The sequence below is a fragment of the Xyrauchen texanus genome, chromosome 16 (genome assembly GCF_025860055.1).
Source record: "Xyrauchen texanus isolate HMW12.3.18 chromosome 16, RBS_HiC_50CHRs, whole genome shotgun sequence".
Classification (NCBI taxonomy): Eukaryota; Metazoa; Chordata; class Actinopteri; order Cypriniformes; family Catostomidae; genus Xyrauchen; species Xyrauchen texanus.
Genome location: NC_068291.1, coordinates 9,609,260 through 9,630,232, shown reverse-complemented (window position 1 = coordinate 9,630,232; position 20,973 = coordinate 9,609,260). Strand labels below are relative to the sequence as shown.

Below are 20,973 nucleotides of genomic sequence, written 5' to 3'. Positions count from 1 at the left end.
TTGCCCACCCCTAGCTTCAACCGAAACCACCTGTCATTTTTGAGCTGTTTGAAACAGAACTTAAGTGAAATAAAGTAAAGCTCAACACAATTAATAATGAAACACTGTGGATAAACTCTACGCACACACACTCAGTTAAAGCTTTCTGGATTTCTGTTCCTGGCAGTTGTTTTATTTCATCTCAAAGGGATATCAAATAGCACATCAATCTCCCCATGATTCCGTTATGGATAATTGAAATAGTTTTGAAAAATGTTTTGAAGTTAAAAAAATTGCAACATTGCAATTTTCCAGCAATCCTCTAATTGCCATCTTGCTATCTCTAATTTTACCCTTTCTCTATTGATTCTCCCTTTGCCACCCTGGCACCTAATTTTGCCAAGTCAATCCTAGCTGAATGGAGAAGTTTGCCGTCCGCTGACTCAAAACTGCAGCACTATGAAGAGAGAGAGGGAGCATGTTCTTCTGTCAGATCAGCTCCCTCTGCCTTTGTCTCCTTGATTACATCCTCCGACTTTGTCTCTGTGATTGCTTTCTCTGATGAGAAAAAATAGACAGGCTGCTAACCTCATGATGGACTGAGTTCCACTGCTCAGCTTCCGATGACTCAGCTCTTTACACCAATCAAACCTTCCAGAACTCTAATAAAAGGAAGTTGTATAAGACCATAATTGGTGATATTTTGCTTGCCTCTTACAATTCAAACAGTTCTTCGACTTGTGATCGAGTTACTGATCTCTGTAGGTACTTTTTTTTCTAGGAAGCAAACAAACCTTTATTTGGATGTTTGTTTTTTGTTTTTTATCAGGTTTTGGATGTAGCAGCAGAGTATTAAATTTCAGAAAAAATTTAATGTAGTGAAACATACCTTTTAAATGGGTTATCATGAGGACTAACATTTTCCTCAATCTTTTGAGAGAGAGGAGCTGGTCCAAATTTATATTAGAGGTCTTTCACTACTATGTACTTATATTTAAAAAAAAATAAAGCATTATTGTGTACATATACATGTTGTTCTTTTTAAACCTAACCCTACCCATACCTTAACCTCAGTAGAAACAAATGCAGATCTTGTGAGTGTTTACGAGATCATACATACATGTACTATGAATGTGCATGGTAACTGTTTGTAATATTTGGTTGACCATGATGGTTCACAAATGCTTATTTGGTTATTTGTAATGAGTGGGAATTCTGGAATAAAGAATGTATAATGCTATGGATATGTGTTGAACACTACTCAACAAAGCAAATAAAATGCACAGTAAGATGTGAGCCTAAATAGAAGAATATATACTGGATATCTTCAAATGTTAAAATCACTCACATTAAATTCAAACAAAAATAATCTAATGGTCACTTCCTGCAACACTGTATTCTTATCTAATGCAAAATATGTACGTGTTAATGTTTTATGTGCTGTGCCCAGGCAGGTTCACATTTCCATGAGGCAGCAAGTATAGTCCCTTTTCAAATATCTGGGTTTGGAATGCGGAAGTAAACGATTCCAGGGTAAGCTTATATGGCTGTGAATGGGAGTACACAGAAAATATAATTTTGCTCATTCGTTTGCTCCAACAGCAAAATAAAAAAATCCACTCTTATGCTTTCACAGCTTTCCAAATGAAAATAAAAAATAGAGAGAGGTGGATTACGGCAGTTATCCTTACTCAGAGATAAAGAGGCCACATTTTGTGTCACTCACTTCAGCAGCTGAATATGAAACCTCACTGCAGTTGTGGTAGCTTGTTTGTATAAAAATTTTGTATAATAAAAATTATAATGTTTTAAATGTACACAGATAATTTTAAATAAATGTAAAATATAAAAACGTTCGCTAGATTTACGCTTCTAAATATGGCGGAAACACATCATTACAGTCTGAGAAAAGAAAAAGATAATGGTTTATTGGGTAATGTTGGGCTTGGATCGGGTTGAAAACCTTTATTGCACCAAATAGTGATTTTGGTATTCGAATACATGAACGTCGCATGGTTAACTGAATGTCGACTATCTTTGCACATTCCTAATATGTACACAATAAGTCTGTCACAATGCAATGTGAGCTTTACAAAGAGGAAAGACGGGGAAGCACCCCAAATTGGACACAACAGGAAACCCACAGCCAATGGGGTAATAAACAAATTATGATATGAACCCTTTTACCTTTTAGAGTCCTTTCAGTGTTTTGGATATGCACCAAGCATATCTTATTGTTTCTTTTATGTTCAATAAGTGTCTGGTCCTTTCATATCCTTGTTTTAAGACTAAACCATAAATTGACTGTGGCTGTTTGAAAGCTCAGGCAGCCAAACTTCATACATCATATATCTTTCCATTTTTACCATCTAAAATAGTACGGACTCCATGTTCATCAGTTTCTCAATTTTGTGTTGATCATGACCCCTTTAAAACAAGAATACATGTGTGCTCCCTAACCCATACTCTGATCATAAATACATAAATAATTAAATCTTGTTTCAAGTTGTTTATTATTATTATTATTATTTAAAAATGATAATAATATATATATATATATATATATATATATATATATATATATATATATATATATTTTTTTTTTTTTTACTTTTGTCACAATATTTTTTGTGGGAAAAAAATACAATGAAATGTGTTCTTTCAGTTTTCAATTATCTGAATGAACTTCACTATAGGACTACATTGTTCAGTTATTTTCTGTATACTTTCTGACTTTCTGTCTTACATAAATATGTAAACAATTTAATAATGCCCATTTACTTGTAAAGCATGCAAAAATATAATAAATAATAAGATATATTTCTGTAGGAGAAAAGTTAATATATAATAGCTCATCCAAAACTTTAAAGTTATGCCTTTATTTACTCACCATTCTCATTCAAAACAAGTATGGATTTAGTTTAATCCATAAAACACAAGAATGAGAGATGAGGCAACCGTGGTTGTGACTGTCATGTTCCATGAGGACATAAAAGCACCCTTAAAGTCATCCATATCACTAGTGCACTATATTTAGAATCTTTTGAACCTTTGCGATGGTGTTGTGTGAGGAACAGACCGAAATGTAAGTGCTATTTCGCCTCTTTACCCATTTGAATGTGGAGCATGCTTAAATTTCTTTTTTTTATTTAAGCACAGCGCAGTAAGAACACCTGACACCACAAAAACAAGGGGTGCTCACACTTATATGGCGTGAGATCAACTTTTTCACAATGTCACTACAGTAAACCATGCAAAATGGTTATAAAGGCTACATTGTAAGCAGTGTTGTTGTGATACAAGAAAAGTAAGAAAATAAATTGTGTATTTTTTGGTAAAAAACAAATATAATTAAAGCTTCAAGCAGCGATGAACATGCCCTCGCACCCTGGTGCACATTTGGGCTGCTGTGCCAGGGGAATGTCATTTATTTTTTGCATTTTTTAAGAGTGTATCACATTGAAACATATGCTTTCCTGTTGCCAGTAGGTGGCGGCGCTATAACTACAACTGAATATTGGCATATGGAAGTGTTCAGGCTTGGACTCTTATAAAATATGTGAAGTTTGGAGCAGATTGGACACTGTATGTTCAATCTATGTTCAATAACACTATAAATGGGTGTTCAGTTCTAAAAAAAACACCACCAATTAGGTAATATATTGAGTTCTGAATTAAAGAGATCAAAATATTGAACTATGCCAGGCCGCCACGGACATGAACACTATAAATGGGTGTTCAGTTCTAAAAAAAACACCACCAATTAGGTAATATATTGAGTTCTGAATTAAAGAGATCAAAATATTGAACTATGCCAGGCCGCCACGGACATGCCATTCAAAGAAAACTCAAAAGCTTCACAATTTAGCATCACCAAGGCTAATTATGTTAGAATATTTAAAAATGTCTGAACAGTGTCAAAAGAAAATTAAAAGGTCTGAACAGCGTCTGCTCTCTGCCTCACATTACTTCAGGTGGATTTTTTACAAGCAACAACATTGGCAAAAAAAGTTATTGATATTTAGTTAAAAATGTACATTTTATTGCTAGCTGATGTTTATTTAGCAAGTTTCACAGAAATGTGCTTAAAAATAGAGGCTAGCTGCATGTCCGATGAACGCAGACAGTCATTTAATTTTTTCCAGAAATAACTAGCATTACTCGTACAAATAAATGCTTTGGAACTAAAACTTTTGATTTTCAATAGACAATATTGACAACACATATTAAATAACTTACCTTGAAAGATAGTCCAACACTGGAGTAAATCTCCCATGATATCCCATCTGTCTCCTCCCAAACAAATGAAGGATGACATTGATGACGATACATTTATTATTCACACCCAGTAACCCCTTAACCAATCACATGTGCCTTTAGCTTATATTGTCATGAGCATCTGGGCAGATTTCAGAAATAAAATCGGTGATTGGACGGCGAAGACACTGAGACAGGAACCATGGGAATAATTGTTCCCAAATTTGAACATTCTGGCTGGAAAGGGTTAAATGTTCTTAACAAAGATTGCATCTGCACCTCAGTTGATGTATTTAGAGTGGAGACACATTGTTTGCATTTTTTTTATGGGATTCGACTGCAAACGACCTCAAACAACTCATGAACTCAGTCCCCACCCATTCTGAACAAAGGAACTTGGAACTTTTACTATATTTTATTTATATAAAATTTAATAAATATTTTTATTAACATTACATTTTAAAATTGAATTATGCCAAATACCTCAAAACATGTGAATATGCACAAAACGGAATCATGACATTTAATGCGTTGCCATGACAACAATATTTCAGGCAATTCTTGGGTTTCAGTCACGTGAATATGATGACGCGCGAAGGCGGAGCGATTTCAGATGGAGGGCAGGAAGTAAACATGGAGAATACGTCTATGGAGGAAACCGTTGCGGAGAGTCCGTATTGTACGAATTTAGAACCAGTTTCAAGAAATAGATACAAGGAGTTAGTAAACGCATATGTTGGACGTGACCCGTTCCTCATGAAGATGAGTGAGTTTTCGGTCGAACTTGATGATTTGCCGACAGTGGAGGCTGTTGACATCACCAACTATCTGGTCCTTCAGACAGACATCGTACTACACCAGACAGCAAATGAAGGCATATAAAAGTCTGGAGGCGAACAACTTTTTTGTCAGCGGGTGGGTCCACAACCTCGGTACCAAACGGCTCCACGATGATCAGCGTTTGGTCTTCGCTAGGGTGAGTGTTTGTTCTTATATTGTTTTATGTGTTAAGATGCTAGCAGTAACGGCTATAATGTCAATAAACATGCAACACATCTTAACGACGACGTTAGACTGACAATCGTTTATGTTTCAAGGTAAACCACTCTCAGAGATCAGGCAAAACATCTCTGAAGACCTGGATTATTGCGAAGGAGGATGGAGAAGTCATTGCAGCTCATTGCAATTGCATGGCAGGGTAAGTAATTTATGTAGGCTAGGATGTTTAACGTTACCATATATCTTTCTCTCTCTCACACACACACACTGCTAGCATACTGGAGAGAGCTTTAAAGGGGTCATGAACTGGATTGTTTTATTATTTTATAATGTTGCCTGGGGTGCCCTTATAATGATAGTATCGTTTTTACATCAAATATTGTCATAATTTGGAAATAACATGCATTTTTCCTAGCCGGATTTTAGCCTCTGATTTGAACGCTCTGGGCTATATCGCACATCATCAAAATGGGCTGATATAGATTGCACTTTTCCCCTGGTGTAGATTGCATTTGAGGTAAAAATAAATAAAAATAATCATATTGTATTCTATTCACAGACTATCAGAATCATGTTCTCATGTAGGGGCAGTTCTTTTTTCCATTGAAGTTGGGGTAAAGATGCGAGATACAGCTTCCTGCACAACAGAGCAGTGCAAGTGGCTGATGCCATCACATGTAAAAAATGTAAGGTGACACTGTATTTTTTGGACACTGTGTAACTGTAGGCTAAATTATGATGTTAAATTAATGTTTATATTGTGCCCCTTTGGTTACGTCTTTGCTCTGGTTACTTCATCAGGCAGATTGCTTGTCTTCGTCTACATTTCATCTTCTTTTAGGGGATTTTCATTATATCCCATCATACCTAATGTTGGGGATTTTTAAATTATTTCTATTCTATATTCTGCCTTAATATGTGTAGCTTGTGACAATGTGGTCAGTCACAATTTCCCTGTTGGACAAAGAGAAGCTAAGACAGCAAAGACCCACATAAACACAGTTTGGCATCTCAATCCTGTGATGATAGCCTTACCTGTTTTGCTCACAGCCATAGGATAAACGCCAGATTTATACTGCATATAGATATGTTATGGTTATGGACCACAGAAATGTGGACTTAATGATCTTCTTTGTGTTAACTTATTTTCAGATTCCTGCTGCTCCAGTAGCTCTGATCGACTTCTCCTCTGCTAAAGCCAAAAAAAAAAAAGCTTGACCGTTCTATTGATGGCAGGACAACTGAAAACCAGGTTGGGAAATCACTTTCATGCCCAAGAGTGAAGAGAGGGTCAGAAACATATGCTAGTTTTTTGAGACTTTAAGCAAAAACTGTCCAAGGAGTGCAGCACTGATGGCTAGGGAGCCTTACTACAAAGAATTCATCCCCAAATCTAGTATGCTTCCTAAAACTGTTCTTGAATACAGAACACCAGAGACTCTGCAGCTACCCCCCAAAGAGCTTGGAGAGCTATGCCAGGTATTCCAGCTAGAAGAGCTCATCATGTCACAGGTCCAGGCTGTAGAGAGGGCAACTCGAAGTCAGCCCTCGAAGTCAGAGTGCAAGCAGGATTTGGTTTAGGCAAAGAGCTGGACACATAACTGTTTCCAAGCTGAAACAAGCTATTAAGACCAACCCCCAGCAACCATCCAAGAGCTTGATCAAGGCCATATGCTACCCAGAAGCATATAGGTTCACCACAGCCGCTACAAGGTATTTAGGGTTTGAATTAGGGTAAGGCAGATGTAAGGCCGCGTGTAAACAGTGTTTATGTCCAGAAAAAGAAACACTGACAACAGAGGGTATAATTTGGTTAAAAAAGAAGCTTGTCTATTAAGTAAATGTATATTACTGGTGGAATATTAAATGAAATGTATAGTAACACATTGCTTTGGTGCGCGTTAGTTATTAGTTATAGGGTTATAAGACTATGGTTATGCAGGAGTAGATCTAATTATAGGGGTTAGGGTAATGGCATTTAAATCACTGAACTGGCTCTACACATCCAATACTAAGTAATCATTTCCTTTTCATGTTTTGCATGTGTACTGTGTACAGTTATGGATGCAAACATGAAGCACAAGCCAGAGGATTTTATGAGAAGCTGATGGGTCGGGAGCATGCAGGCTTCTCCTGTATGGACAGTGGTCTCTGGCTGAACCCCAAGTGGCCATACATGGGGTCCTCCCCTGATGGGATTGTTGCTTGTGACTGTCACGGAACTGGCATCTGCGAGATTAAGGTAATATTACAGTCTCTGTTGTAGTAAAGTCCCTAAATCTCGAGTCTGAGTCGTGTCTCAAGTCCTAAACTGAGCAAAAAGGCAGAAAATATATTTGTTAATCTATTGTTCACGTGTCCTTCTCTCTGTGATTTTAGTGTCCACACTCTCACCAAGATGAAGCAAATCTGCGCTTGTGTGCTGGGGAAAAGGGCTTCTGCCTCATCAATGATGGGGATAATGTCATGCTGGACCGGACTCATGACTACTACTACCAAGTTCAGGGACAGCTTCACATTGTAGACGCTGAGTACTGTGATTTTGTTGTGTGGAACCACAATGACATTTTTGTTGAAAGGATTTTGCCCGATCTTGAACTTTGGGATGATGTTATCCCTAAAGTTGAGTGCTTTTTTAGAAACGGTATACTTCCAGAAATACTGGGACAGCAAGTTACAAACTCACATGTGTAATGTAATGAAAGGATCCAGGCACTCTTGAAAGTGGGCTGTGTGATATTGCTGTTATATCAATACGGTTATATGAGACAAGATTACATTTAGACTATTGTTATGAGTGTGGTCTTTGTGAGTTCTGGCTGTTGTATAATTTAAATGAAAAGATTAAATGCCATTGAGAAGACAGAATTATACATGGTGGTTTATTTACAAGATTAGATTTTTCAACAATTGTTATAATAACAAGAATATGGTGTGCAATAACAGATTAGAATCCATTTCATTACATATAATACATATAGCCAGTACAATTGGACTAGTGGATAAAAGTATTACACTTGTTGAAAACATATTAACAGACTGATATGTGTCGGGGCTCAGGTACTACTACTCCATGTCCTCTTACTTATCATCATCAGAGCCAAGAAGCAGGGATCAGGTATTGGACACTACATGTGTGAGGGCTCAGGTACTGGACTGACTGATTATTATCCCTATCCCTCCCTCCTCCTTACTCCAATGGGACAATAGACTCCGAAAGATTAGACAAGACACAGCAAATAACCAAATAACAAATAATGATGTGGTCGCTGCAGACACGGGCATTAACAGACTCTGCTCCTCCCGACCGCAGACGTACGTTAAAAATCCACTTTTTACGGTGTTGTTCTGTGAGCTTTTTACATTTCTCACCTTTATGAGTGACAATCTTCGGTACTCTATAAAAACCCTTTCCCTTTTCTCGATTAGAATGATTGGAGCAGCCGTAAACTACACAAAACATTGGCATTTTGCCAGACGGCAGGTCCTCAGCTATTTCACTTCCTGCCCTCCATCTGAATTGCGCGCTCTCGCGATGCAGCAGCGTGACGTCACGTGAAACCAACCTATTCAGGCTATAATAATAGGGATTTTTCAACATCTGTTAAAAGTGACACACTTCCTTCCGTCATTTGGTGGCGCAACAACCATGACCCACAATACCTTTGCCATTGCAACACCATTCGATGTATCTAAAATCCCTTTGCAATTTAGCATCGTCAATATCTTGGCATGATGTTGCCCACATTTGGTACCTGTAACAATAAATCCTTGGGAGGAGTATTTCAAATTCCTCAACATACATTTTTCAAAATTGCCAACTTCCTTTTGGGCAAAGCCTATGACTGTCAGCACGAAAGTTGTCTGGCTTGATGAGATCTATATGTGTACAAAGTTTGGTGACTGTAACTTAAAAGGGATGTGCTAGCTAGCACCCCAAACATGCCCATGTAATTCTGACACGCCCTAATGGCCAGCGACTCTGATGCGTTTGCAAACTTTCAAGAGTTTTCTCGCATGTTATGTACCCCAAAATTACTGAAAACCTTGAAAAGAAGAATTAATCCTTAGAAGAACAATAGGGCTTCGCACTTTCAGTGCTCGTGCCCTAATAATAATGTGTGGAAGTGAAAGTGATTTGAGAACGGGGCAGTCTTCCACACCCCCTTACAATACCTCCAACCTCCCACAGTCCGTTCACTGACCTTCTGATGTTTATTGCATAAATGGCAAAGACTGGATCAAATTGGCAGTTCCAGTCTGATTGGTTGGCTTTACAAAATTTATGTGAGTAAGGGTACAGTATATTTTATCAGTCTGTCTGGAAACAAAGTCATATTAACGAGAAACTGGGTTCATATAATGAAGGCTTCTGAGGAAGTACTGTACTAAGATCTGATTTGACAAAGCTTTCAAGTTTAGTGGCATCAAATCTTTTAAAGATACACTTATTTAATTATTATTGTTATTTAAAAACAAATTTTTTTTCTGTTGATTAGACAATAAAATGTACATCCACAAGCTGAACTGTATATTCCACTTTTTTATGTCTGTGAAATAATCATTATTTATTACTTCTCGATGCGCAGAAATTTTCACCACAGTCTTGCAGACTCTGCTGCGCCATTTTTGAAATTTGTATTGAATTTATTTGTGTGGTATAATCCTTTCAGATAACTGTGCCCATAAATGTCTCATAAAACAAACTCTGGTTGGTTGCTTTAAATTTTGGTCAAATGGTCTATATTTTGGTAAAATTGTCTTCCTGTCTATGTGGGTGCTTTTGGCCTCAAATGGTGCAATGACAACCAGACTTCATGCCACAAATCAAACGCCTACTATGTGAGACTGCATTGGTGCTAACATTTATGTTTCTGTGTGCATTTGTGTGTGTTTGCAGCTGTCAAGTGGATATTCCATACCTGCGGAGCCACAGGACAAGACGGTCCCACTCCATCTCAGTGCAGTAACTCCTACCGAAACACCAATGTCAATGTCACTGTGGGGACTAAAGGACCATTCAAGGGCATCCAGATGTGGCGGGTCCCAGAGACAAGGAAATACAGGTGCACACACCAACACACACTTATATAATGCCCTGACAACCACAAACCAAATTATCCTCCTGGACAGTACCATCATGCCCACATGTCCCCTTAGATTTTTGAGCCAAGTGGATTTTGAATGCCACTTGCACAAATTTCAGTAAATTATTGTAAGTGGTATGAAGTTTTTGTTACCTATTTCAAATTTGGTCAGGCCAGTCGAGTTGCACATTCCACAGATCATTTGCTTTAAACTGAAAATGTTGTCATCATCAGTAAAGCCTCAAGTCACTCCAAATACATATGAATGTATTCCCTCGTGGAGCACAATAGGAGTTATTATCAAAATATCAAAGCTGCTGTATTCTATACAATGTTCAAGTTCAGATTACATTTTGCTAGGTTTATAATAAGGGCTGTCAATTGTTAATTGCATGATATTCCAATTAATTAATTAAATTAATCGCAATTACTTGCATATATCAAAATTTGAATATAAAATATAATAAATTAAAATAATATTCACTAGTAATAATATCATTTTAATATAATAATATCAGATAATTCAAAGACATTACATTATTTTGGCAGACGAGTAAAGCATTGACTAGACAGCTTTAGTTTATTTTCATATCATTGAACATAGGCCTATCATTGTCCTACATTCCACAGTGATTAATTAATAATTGAAATGAATGCTTTCTCACTGTGGTTGCATCAAATCTCTCTAGTGTTTAGCATCTCTAGCCATTAATGCTGTGTTTTTAGGATGTGGTGTCAAGTTAAATGTAGTTTGAAACTTTAAAAAAATGTCTCGAGGCACCCACTTCGTCCAGCTGTCTGTACAGCTGCGTGTTTCCTGTACAGCTGGAGCTGCCCTCTGCTGACTGAGACTCGCAAAAACATGGAGGTAGCAATTTAAGCTTGAATTGCTCCATTGGTAGGAAAAAAATCCTCATTGCGGTGGTGTGATGTTTTATTTTAATAAGCATAATTTTAATAAGATATTTTTTTAAGCATGTTTTTTTATATAAATGATCACACCGAATCAAAATGTTAAATCACCTTTTTATATTAGATTGAAATTTTAATTTGTAGACTATGAAAAAATCTATACTACTAGACAAACACATCTTGTAGTTAGCAATTATGTAGCAGCTATGTTCAGAATTATTACGTTGTTAAACAGTGTTTAGTTATTTACATTTTCCCCCTATAGTTTGGCCTATGCCTTATCTAGGCTAGAACATCAATTGAGGTGGGACAGCCACTGGTACCCCTCAAAAAATGAATCCATGAGGTGCTCCCCCATTCTACCTCATTAGGTTAGCAAGAACTTTTTTGATGATTAAATGGGGAAATATTCTTCTTTGGCACAGTTGCAGCCTGCAATCAAGCACTGTCAGGTTATTCAGGTAATTGTTGTCTATGGTGCAAGAGGAATGAGAAAACACATTTTCAAAGTCATCAGTTGAATTGCTGAGGGTAGTACCAAGACTGATAATGACATTCAATTAGCAAAGCCAGTAGAGAACATATACCATGTTAGTCAGGCAGGGGGAGGTGTGGTTGCCCCCTCATTTCGAGAACTTTTCCTGATGTGACGGCTGTTTGAAAAGGTAGGAGTATTGCATTCTAAGATACCTTGTTTTGGTTAAATTACTAGGCAACATTGCATATATCCTTCAGAGATAATTAATCTCAGTATCAATCTCCAAATGCATTATCATGAGCTAAGTGGGAAAAATAAAAATCAGTCAAGATGGCGGACAGGACTGAGAGAAATGTAAATACTCTTAGAAATATAGAGTTTATTTGTAAACTGTAAAATGATAATAAATATAGTAGATTATAAAATATTTTACCATATACAAATGTTTGTGTTAGATATTTTGCTTATTAGACTAGTGTGCCATTAGCCTAGCAACATGCTAACTTACATGCCAAAAATGACCAGCATTGCTGGTAACTGTTTTATGTTATGTTTTGTGTGCTGGTCTTTCAACATGGGATGCTGGTGTGCTTGGCTCCACACAAGGCTTCTTAACTTGCTTAACCAGCTTTACCATAAAGACCATGCTGGTTAACCAACTTCACCAGCTAGGTTTTTAGCTAAACTGGTCCACCAGCTAGACCAGCACCAAACCAGCATAAACCAGCTCAGACCAGCATGGGAATTGCATGCTGGTTATGGTGGTCTTTTTTTTTTTATCAGGGTTGCACTATTTGCATGAAAAATGTGCTGCCAATGTAGAATGTTTCAAATCTGTCAATTGAGGTTCCATCTTAGTTAGGATGCTGCCTCAAAAGGCAGCTGCCTACGTAGGCTGTAGATAGCAAGGTAGCTCACCAGGCTTTGGAACAGAGCTTCATGTTGAACCATGTACTATGATTGTGTAGTTGTTAAAGTTGGCTAAATGGTAACTGGAAGGCTCCTGTTCAATCCCTGCAAGAAGCAAGCAATGAACCATCACCATTGTGTCTTTAAGTAAGGCACTAAACCTCAGTTATTCAAGATGCTATGGATAAAAGCACCTACTAAATGACTACTTTTTTATTTCTGTTGGGTTCAGGATCACTGCCTATGGGGCAGCTGGTGGACGCAGTGTCCTGACTGTTCCCAAGTCTCATGGGGTCTACATCACTGGAGACTTCCTGTTACAGAAGAATGAGCTGCTGTATGTTCTAATAGGACAGGAGGGAGATGACTCTTGCCCTAATGTGAGTACACCTGTGTTGTTGTTTCAATGATGTAAGAGGAATATGGTTAGTATCTACCAAAGTATGCAATGGTGTAATTACACTTTAATTCTGTGGCTAAAAAAAACTTTGCAGAATATAAAGTGGAGCAGATGAATGACATATTTTGCTGGAATGATCTTTCATAGACGGTGCCTACTATGGACAGGATCTGCAGAGAACAGCAAGGACCCTCCATTAACAAAACCCAACTCAAGGGAGGGGGTGGTGGAGGAGGAGGGGCCACGTATGTCTTCAAGGTGATGCTTGAGATATTGTAAGGCATATGGTTTGTACGTATGTGACCGAGGGCTTAGAAATGTCTATGAATGGTGCTGGTTTTCAGGACAATGATAGACTTGAGATTCAAATGACTATACTTTTAATTGGCAAATTAACTAAATAAAAGTCAGAGTACAGGAAAGGAGCAACACAACTCAATCACCAATAGCCAAATTGCCAGTCTTGGATGGCCTTCATTTGTGCATGTTCCTGAAGTCAACAAGACAGTAGGATTTCCCTTTTGTCATTTCATAATTCAGAAATGGGCTCACAAGCATCTCTTTTGCTCTATGATGTGCTTTTGGTACATCATTCTGCCATGTACACACCAGTGCAAACTTTACAGCAGATTACCCCACTCTAAAGTCTAAATTACATTATGTCACTGTAATGAGGAGGAGGGCATGGCCAGGACATGATGGAGCACAGCCGGCGCTGAATCAGCTGATCAGCAGGAGAGCGAGATAAAGGGCAGCTGGACATGGCGGTTCAAGAGAGAGAGAGAGAGAGAGATGCACGCGGCCACGTTCATGTGTGTCTGTGTTTGTTTAAGTTTGTTTTAAGTTGAGCTTCTCATTAAAACTTTATGTTTACTGTTCAGCCGGTTCCTGCCTCCTCCTTGCACATCCTTATACTGTTACAGTTGTACCGTAACCCGGGAAGGAGGAGAGATGCACCCGGCCTGAATCTGGAGGCCGGCGCTGAATAAGCAGATCAGCGGGAGAGTGAGATAAAGGGCAGCCGGAGACACGGTCAAGAGAGAGAGAGAGAGATGCAAGCGCCCGAGTTGCAAATGTTTCTGTTTGTTTATGTTTGTTTTAAGACAAGTTTCTCATTGAACCTTTATTGTGGCATGGGGGGAGTAGTCATGTGTCGGTCTGCGGGAGAGAGAGAGCATTAAGCCTCATCACCTGGTTCACAAATTATACACCTAACCTATACCCTAACACCTGTCTCTCATTATAGTGATGCGGAGGGAGACCAAATGGAACGCCAGAGCTCCTCGGAGCCCGTCCCACTGGTGGCTCTCACGAAAATGGGGCCAAACAATGATCTGGAGGCCTATCTCGACCTCTTGGAGAAAACCGCAGAGATTTGGAGGTGGTCTCCCGGTCAGTGGGTGGCCCGCATGCTGCCCCTGCTCTCCAGGGAGGCACAACTGGTGGCACAACAACTCCCCGCCGCCAGCCTCCTGGATTACAATCACCTGAAGAAGGCCATCCAGCAATGGGTCGGTCAGATCCCGCAGCAGAGTCGACAGCTCTTCCGCTTGTTAAGCTTTGGGAAGGAAGGCTGCACGTTTGCTTTTGCTCAGCAGCTCCGTGACGCCTGCCAGAAATGGTTGCTGGTGGGGGGAACCCGTGACATTGTAGAAGTGGTCGATCTGGTGGTACTGGAGGCATGTCCGAGTGGGTCCAGTGCCACCGCCCGGCATCATTGGATGGAGCCATCCAGCTGGCTGAGGACTACATGGTGGTGTTACCAGGAGCCAGTGAAGCAGTCTCTTCTCTCTCTTATCTCTCTATCTCTCTTCTCTCTCTCCACACCCTGTGCCTTATGTTCCATCCCCTTCCCCCCGTTTTCCTCACTCCCGCCCAGTTCCGGATCCTTGTAGGTGGGGAGGCCCGCCCCCGGTCCCCTTCCCTTTGTCTGCCCCTCCCCCCCCCCCTTTTTTATCTCTACGCTATCCCCCCAAGGCTGGCGACACCACCCCAATGAGTGTCGAAGGAAGACCTGGGCCAGTTTGCTGGAGCTGAGGGAAACCGGACACAGACAGGTGCAGTGTCCAGTAATGGAGTTGGGGACACTGGTTCGGATCCCTGACGCTCCACAGGCTGCCCCCGATCAGGCAGGGGTGTATTGTATACTGATAACAGTAAAGGGGGATACACATCAAGCTTTGATGGATACAGACCTCCTCTCCACCATCCTCGATCCACCAACGATTTGTGCAAGGTGGGGTATTGGATAAACATAAACTGGTGAGGGTGAGGTGTGTGCATGGTTATGTTCACAAGTGGTTACCATTGAGATACGATTCAGGGGAAAAAGGCATAGATTTGAGGCTGCGGTTAATTCCCACCTCACCCATCCACTAATTCTGGGAACCAATTGAAAGTAATGATGAAAGTAATTGATGGTCAACAGCTCCAGCCTGGTGTTGCACATACATACCTGTACTTTTCTATTATTAAAAAGTGGTTGTATTGAGTGACGCAGGATACTCAAACCAAAGAGACTACAACTCAACTGTTAGTACTGAAGTGCTGTCGGGAAACACTCTTCCAGGCGGCTCACTATAATCCAATCGTTGGCCAATTAGGTCACGAAAAGGCTTTGAACCATATAATGGCCCATTTCTTCTGGACTGGCATTCACGTGGACGTTCGCAAGTGATGTGCAACGTGCCGTGAATGTCAGTGGGTGAATCCACCGGCCACCCCAAAAGCACCATTGCACCGGCTGCCATTGATCGAGATCCCCTTCGAGAGAATTGGCATGGATCTCGTCGGGCCACTCTTCAAAATGATCTCCCAAGTGGGGATTCCGAAAGAAATCCTCACTGATCAAGGCACAACATTTATGTCACATACACTTCACAAACGATATGAATTATTAGGCATTAAGTCAATTCAGACCAGTGTTTACCACCGGCAAACCGACGGGTTGGTCAAATGATAGTAAAAACGATAGTAAAAATCTAATTCAATACGTATTTGACCTTAGATCAAAGCTCCAAACTTTGGGGCAGGTAACACAGGAGAATTTGCTCCAAGCGCAAGAACGTCAACACCGACTGTACGACAGGGGCAGTCGGCTACGGGAATTTGCACAGGGAGATAAAGTGATTGTGTTACTGCCCACCTCGAGCTCCAAATTACTCGCCAAGTGGCAAGGACCCTTTGAGGTCACACGGCAAGACGAGATCTCGGTTATGAGGTTAGGCGAACAAATAGGGGAGGGGCATGTCAAACCTACCACGTCAACCTCCTCAAACTATGGAGGGAGGCGGTATCTGTAGCCCTGGTGACGGTAGTTCCAGAGAGGCTGGAGCTCGGGCCGAAGGTATTCTACAATTTTCCCTTGCGGAGACCACCTCTCAATATCACTGCTTACAGATATTGCCGGGTTGCAAGCGGAATTCGCAGACGTGTTTTCACCCTTCCGGTCGCTTGAACCTCATAGAGCACCATATCAAGACCACCCTGGGTGTGGTGGTTCGTAGCCACCACTATCGTTTTCCTGAACACAAGAAAAAAATTGTTCAGGAAGAATAAGAGGCAATGGTAGAAAGGGGCATAATACAAGAGTCGCACAGCAATTGGGCCAGCCCGGTAGTTCTCGTACCGAAGAGCTACGGCTCGGTCCATTTCTGTGTTGACTACCGGAATGTGAACTCGAATTTGCCAAATTTGCAGCTTATCCAATGCCGCGAATTGATGATTTACTCGATCGGTTGGGCACGGCTCAATTTTACTTGACCCTGGACTTAACAAAGGGTTATTCCTTTCATGCCAGTGAGGCAGCTTTTTTTCACACCTTTCTGATTATACCAATTTGTTCGGTTTGTTTGGAGCCCCGGCCACGTTTCAGCGCCTTATGGACAAGATCCTAAGACCGAACACGGCATATGCTGCCACATATCTAGATGACATAATAATTTATAGTAATGACTGGCGGCGGCATATGCAATACCTGAGGGTTGTCCTGAGAGCGCTGAGACAGGCGGGACTCACGGCCTACCCAAAGAAGTATGCAATAAGGCGGGTGGAGGGTCATCTGGGGTTCCACTTGGGTCACGGGCAGGTGCATCCAGAGGTTGACAAAACCGCAGCAATCGCAGCCTACCTGGCGCCCAAGACCAAAAAAGGGGTAAGACAGTTTTTGGGGCTGGCTGGCTACTACCGAAGGTTTGTGACTAGTTTTTCTGATGTCACCAGCCCGTTGACTGACCTTACTAAAAAGGGGGCTCCCGATCCGATCCAGTGGACAGAGGCATGCCAACAGGCCTTTCTTAATGTAAAGTCTGCACTGTGTGGGGGGCTGCTTTTACATGCACCTGACTTCTCTCTCCCTTTTATTTTGCAGACTTATGTATATGACAGGGGGCTGGGTGCAGTGCTCTCGCAGGAGGTGGGGGGTGGGTGGGTGGGGGGGGGGGGTTTAGCCAGTGCTATTTATTAGTTGCAAGCTCTTCTTCAGGGAGACAAAATATAGTACCATCGAGAAGGGGTGTCTTGCGACTAAGTGGGCTGCCCTCCGATACTACCTGCTGGGGTGGGCCTTCACCCTCTGTTACGATCACGCTCCTCTGCAGTGGCTCCAACCCATGAAGGACACTATCGCGGATCACTCATTGGTATCTGGCTCTCCAGCCCTTTAAGATCAAGGTGGTCCACAGACCGGGGGCACAGATGGTTGTGGCTGACTCTCTCTCTCCAGAAATGGCAGGGGAATAGGCAGGCCGGATGTTGCCCCGGCTTGAGTCAGTGGTGGGGACATGTGACATGGGGGTGTGGTCATGTGTCGGTCTGCGGAAGAGAGAGAGAGCAGTAAGCCTTGTCACCTGGTTCACAATAATCCCTAACACCTGTCTCTCGTTATAGTGATGCGGAGGGAGAACAAACGGAACACCAGAGCATCAGTGGGCAGAGAGAGTGTCCAGAAAGCACAACAGCCAGAGTGTCTGAGAGTGTGCTACGTTTTGATTATCTTTACGTTTATAACGACGGTTACCGTCATGTGTATGCATCAAGGTGCAAATTAAAGTACTGACCTTGAACCTGCTTCGTTGTCTCATGACTCCATTGCCCACAAACTAAGATCTCATTCATGTTTACTGTTCAGCCGGTTCTCAACCTTTACCTGTTAAAGTTATTCAAATGTGGATTCAGAAAAGAAGCATAAGGGCAAGCCTTCACTGCCTTTGATATCTTAAATTCCTTTGCATGCAATTTGGTGGCTGGTTTAAACAATAAACATGGTGTTCAAAAGAGCGGTTGAAAGCAGTTATTAGTTTTTAAGGGTTGTTTATAAGGTATACCTTATGTATACCTTATAATGCTGCATTCCTTCCAAATCGTAAAGTTGGATTTTCCATCTTCATAGTAGGAAAAGTGCAATGGAATGCCATTTGAAGATGGAATTATAACTTGGAAACTTGTGCAAGAATTGTAGGTTTTCCAAGATACAGGTGTGTGACATCACAGAAATATGTCTGCACCTGAGGGTATATACAAAGAAAGTAATAAAACATTCACTTTTATTAAATTATACTCACCTAAAGGATTATTAGGAACACCTGTTCAATTTCTCATTAATGCAATTATCTAATCAACCAATCACATGGCAGTTGCTTCAATGCATTTAGGGGTGTGGTCCTGGTCAAGACAATCTCCTGAACTCCAAACTGAATATCAGAATATGAAAGAAAGGTGATTTAAGCAATTTTGAGCGTGGCATGGTTGTTGGTGCCAGACGGGCCGGTCTGAGTATTTCACAATCTGCTCAGTTACTGGGATTTTCACCCACAACCATTTCTAGGGTTTACAAAGAATGGTGCGAAAAGGGAAAAACATCCAGTATGTGGCAGTCCTGTGGGCGAAAATGCCTTGTTGATGCTAGAGGTCAGAGGAGAATGGGCCGACTGATTCAAGCTGATAGAAGAGCAACTTTGCCTGAAATAACCACTCGTTACAACCGAGGTATGCAGCAAAGCATTTGTGAAGCCACAACACGCACAACCTTGAGGCGGATGGGCTACAACAGCAGAAGACCCCACCGGGTACCACTCATCTCCACTACAAATAGGAAAAAGAGGCTACAATTTGCAAGAGCTCACCAAAATTGGACAGTTGAAGACTGGAAAAATGTTGCCTGGTCTGATGAGTCTCGATTTCTGTTGAGACATTCAGATGGTAGAGTCAGAATTTGGCATAAACAGAATGAGAACATGGATCCATCATGCCGTGTTACCACTGTGCAGGCTGGTGGTGTAATGGTGTGGGGGATGTTTTCTTGGCACACTTTAGGCCCCTTAGTGCCAATTGGGCATCGTTTAAATGCCATGGCCTACCTGAGCATTGTTTCTGACCATGTCCATCCCTTTATGGCCACCATGTACCCATCCTCTGATGGCTACTTCCAGCAGGATAATGCACCATGTCACAAAGCTTGAATCATTTCAAATTGGTTTCTTGAACATGACAATGAGTTCACTGTACTAAAATGGCCCCCACAGTCACCAGATCTCAACCCAATAGAGCATCTTTGGGATGTGGTGGAACGGGAGCTTCGTGCCCTGGATGTGCATCCCACAAATCTTCATCAACTGCAAGATGCTATCCTATCAATATGGGCCAACATTTCTAAAGAATGCTTTCAGCACCTTGTTGAATCAATGCCATGTAGAATTAAGGCAGTTCTGAAGGCGAAAGGGGGTCAAACACAGTATTAGTATGGTGTTCCTAATAATCCTTTAGGTGAGTGTATATCGATAAATAAGTCTGACTTCCTACATTAAATTGTATTAAACTTGTCTAAGAAACTCCTGCAGAAAATTGTGTATAAGACACTTTTCATACTTGTACACACATAGCTCAAATGCTAGTGTTCCAGCATTGTTTATCAATTGGGTTGCTAGGAGACATCTCTGGTGACAGTCAAACCTCATTTTTCATGTGAAGTTTCCTTATGTGTCATTTTCCGAGAACCTCGCAATGAAATGCTTTTATGTTCGGAGTTTGGAGATACAGAGTAGGAATGTCCCATATCCAACATGAATGGAATGTAGCATAAGGCCTGCCTTATTTTGGTATAGTTTACATTCCCCCCAAAATACTACAAAGTATTTACATTAGATACAAGTAAAATGACAAGAAAAATATTTAAAAAATCTATAATAAAAAATAAAATAAAAAAATTGCACATATTGATTTTAAACTGGATATTTAATTTTGTTTCTTTTTTTATTTTCACATTATCATGTAAGGTTACACTTTCGGTTTTCATTGGTTATAGGTAGAGAATGGAGTCCATATTCCATTACTGATTGCTGCTGGAGGTGGGGGCCGTGGCTACAGCAGCCAATCAAAGAACCTAGAGGAACTGATGGACAGGGATCCCAGCATTCCTGGCCGTAATGGCAAATCAGGAGCGGCAGGTAACCATGATATTGATCTCAACACAGTTTTATAGTAAATAACTGACTGCATAATAAATTATTAACACTATATTTAGCATCTTCTTATTGAATTAGTATGTCATTAACCCTTCTTGCAAACAGACAAAAAATATCTCACATACAGTATAGCATAGGTGATATTTTTGCAGCTCAACTGGATATTTGGAACTATGCTTTTGTTTGCCAAGTCATCTTGCATGAAATGAGGGGGAAAAATCAGCTTTTCCAAGCAGTTTTCCTCCAAAGACAGGGCTCATATTAATTGAATTTTTAGCCTGGCCAAATTGTGTTTCAGCACATACCTGTGTGCAAATACAATCTGGCATTGGGTATTATGTTTTAGATCTCTTCAAGTTCCCTATAGCAGTGCATTTGAAAAGTTTGAGTCTGCAGATTAGTCTAGGAGTGGATTGTGTGGATGCAAATCTGTATGCATTTTATATTTTGGCACCCATTCAAATTCATACACCTGTAGAGATTTATTCACAA

The 20,973-nt window shown here is 40.6% G+C and overlaps 1 protein-coding gene across 1 annotated transcript in view; it reads left to right on the top strand.

Moving 5' to 3' along the window:
- Positions 1–20,973, top strand: part of LOC127657223 (ALK tyrosine kinase receptor) — a 751,733-nt gene that overhangs the window by 698,975 nt on the left and 31,785 nt on the right. Inside the window, exons 12-15 of the mRNA XM_052145921.1 lie at positions 10,136–10,301; positions 12,854–13,001; positions 13,169–13,279; positions 20,322–20,463. Of these exons, the coding sequence (XP_052001881.1) occupies positions 10,136–10,301; positions 12,854–13,001; positions 13,169–13,279; positions 20,322–20,463 (567 nt within the window). The remainder of the gene's footprint in view (positions 1–10,135; positions 10,302–12,853; positions 13,002–13,168; positions 13,280–20,321; positions 20,464–20,973) is intronic.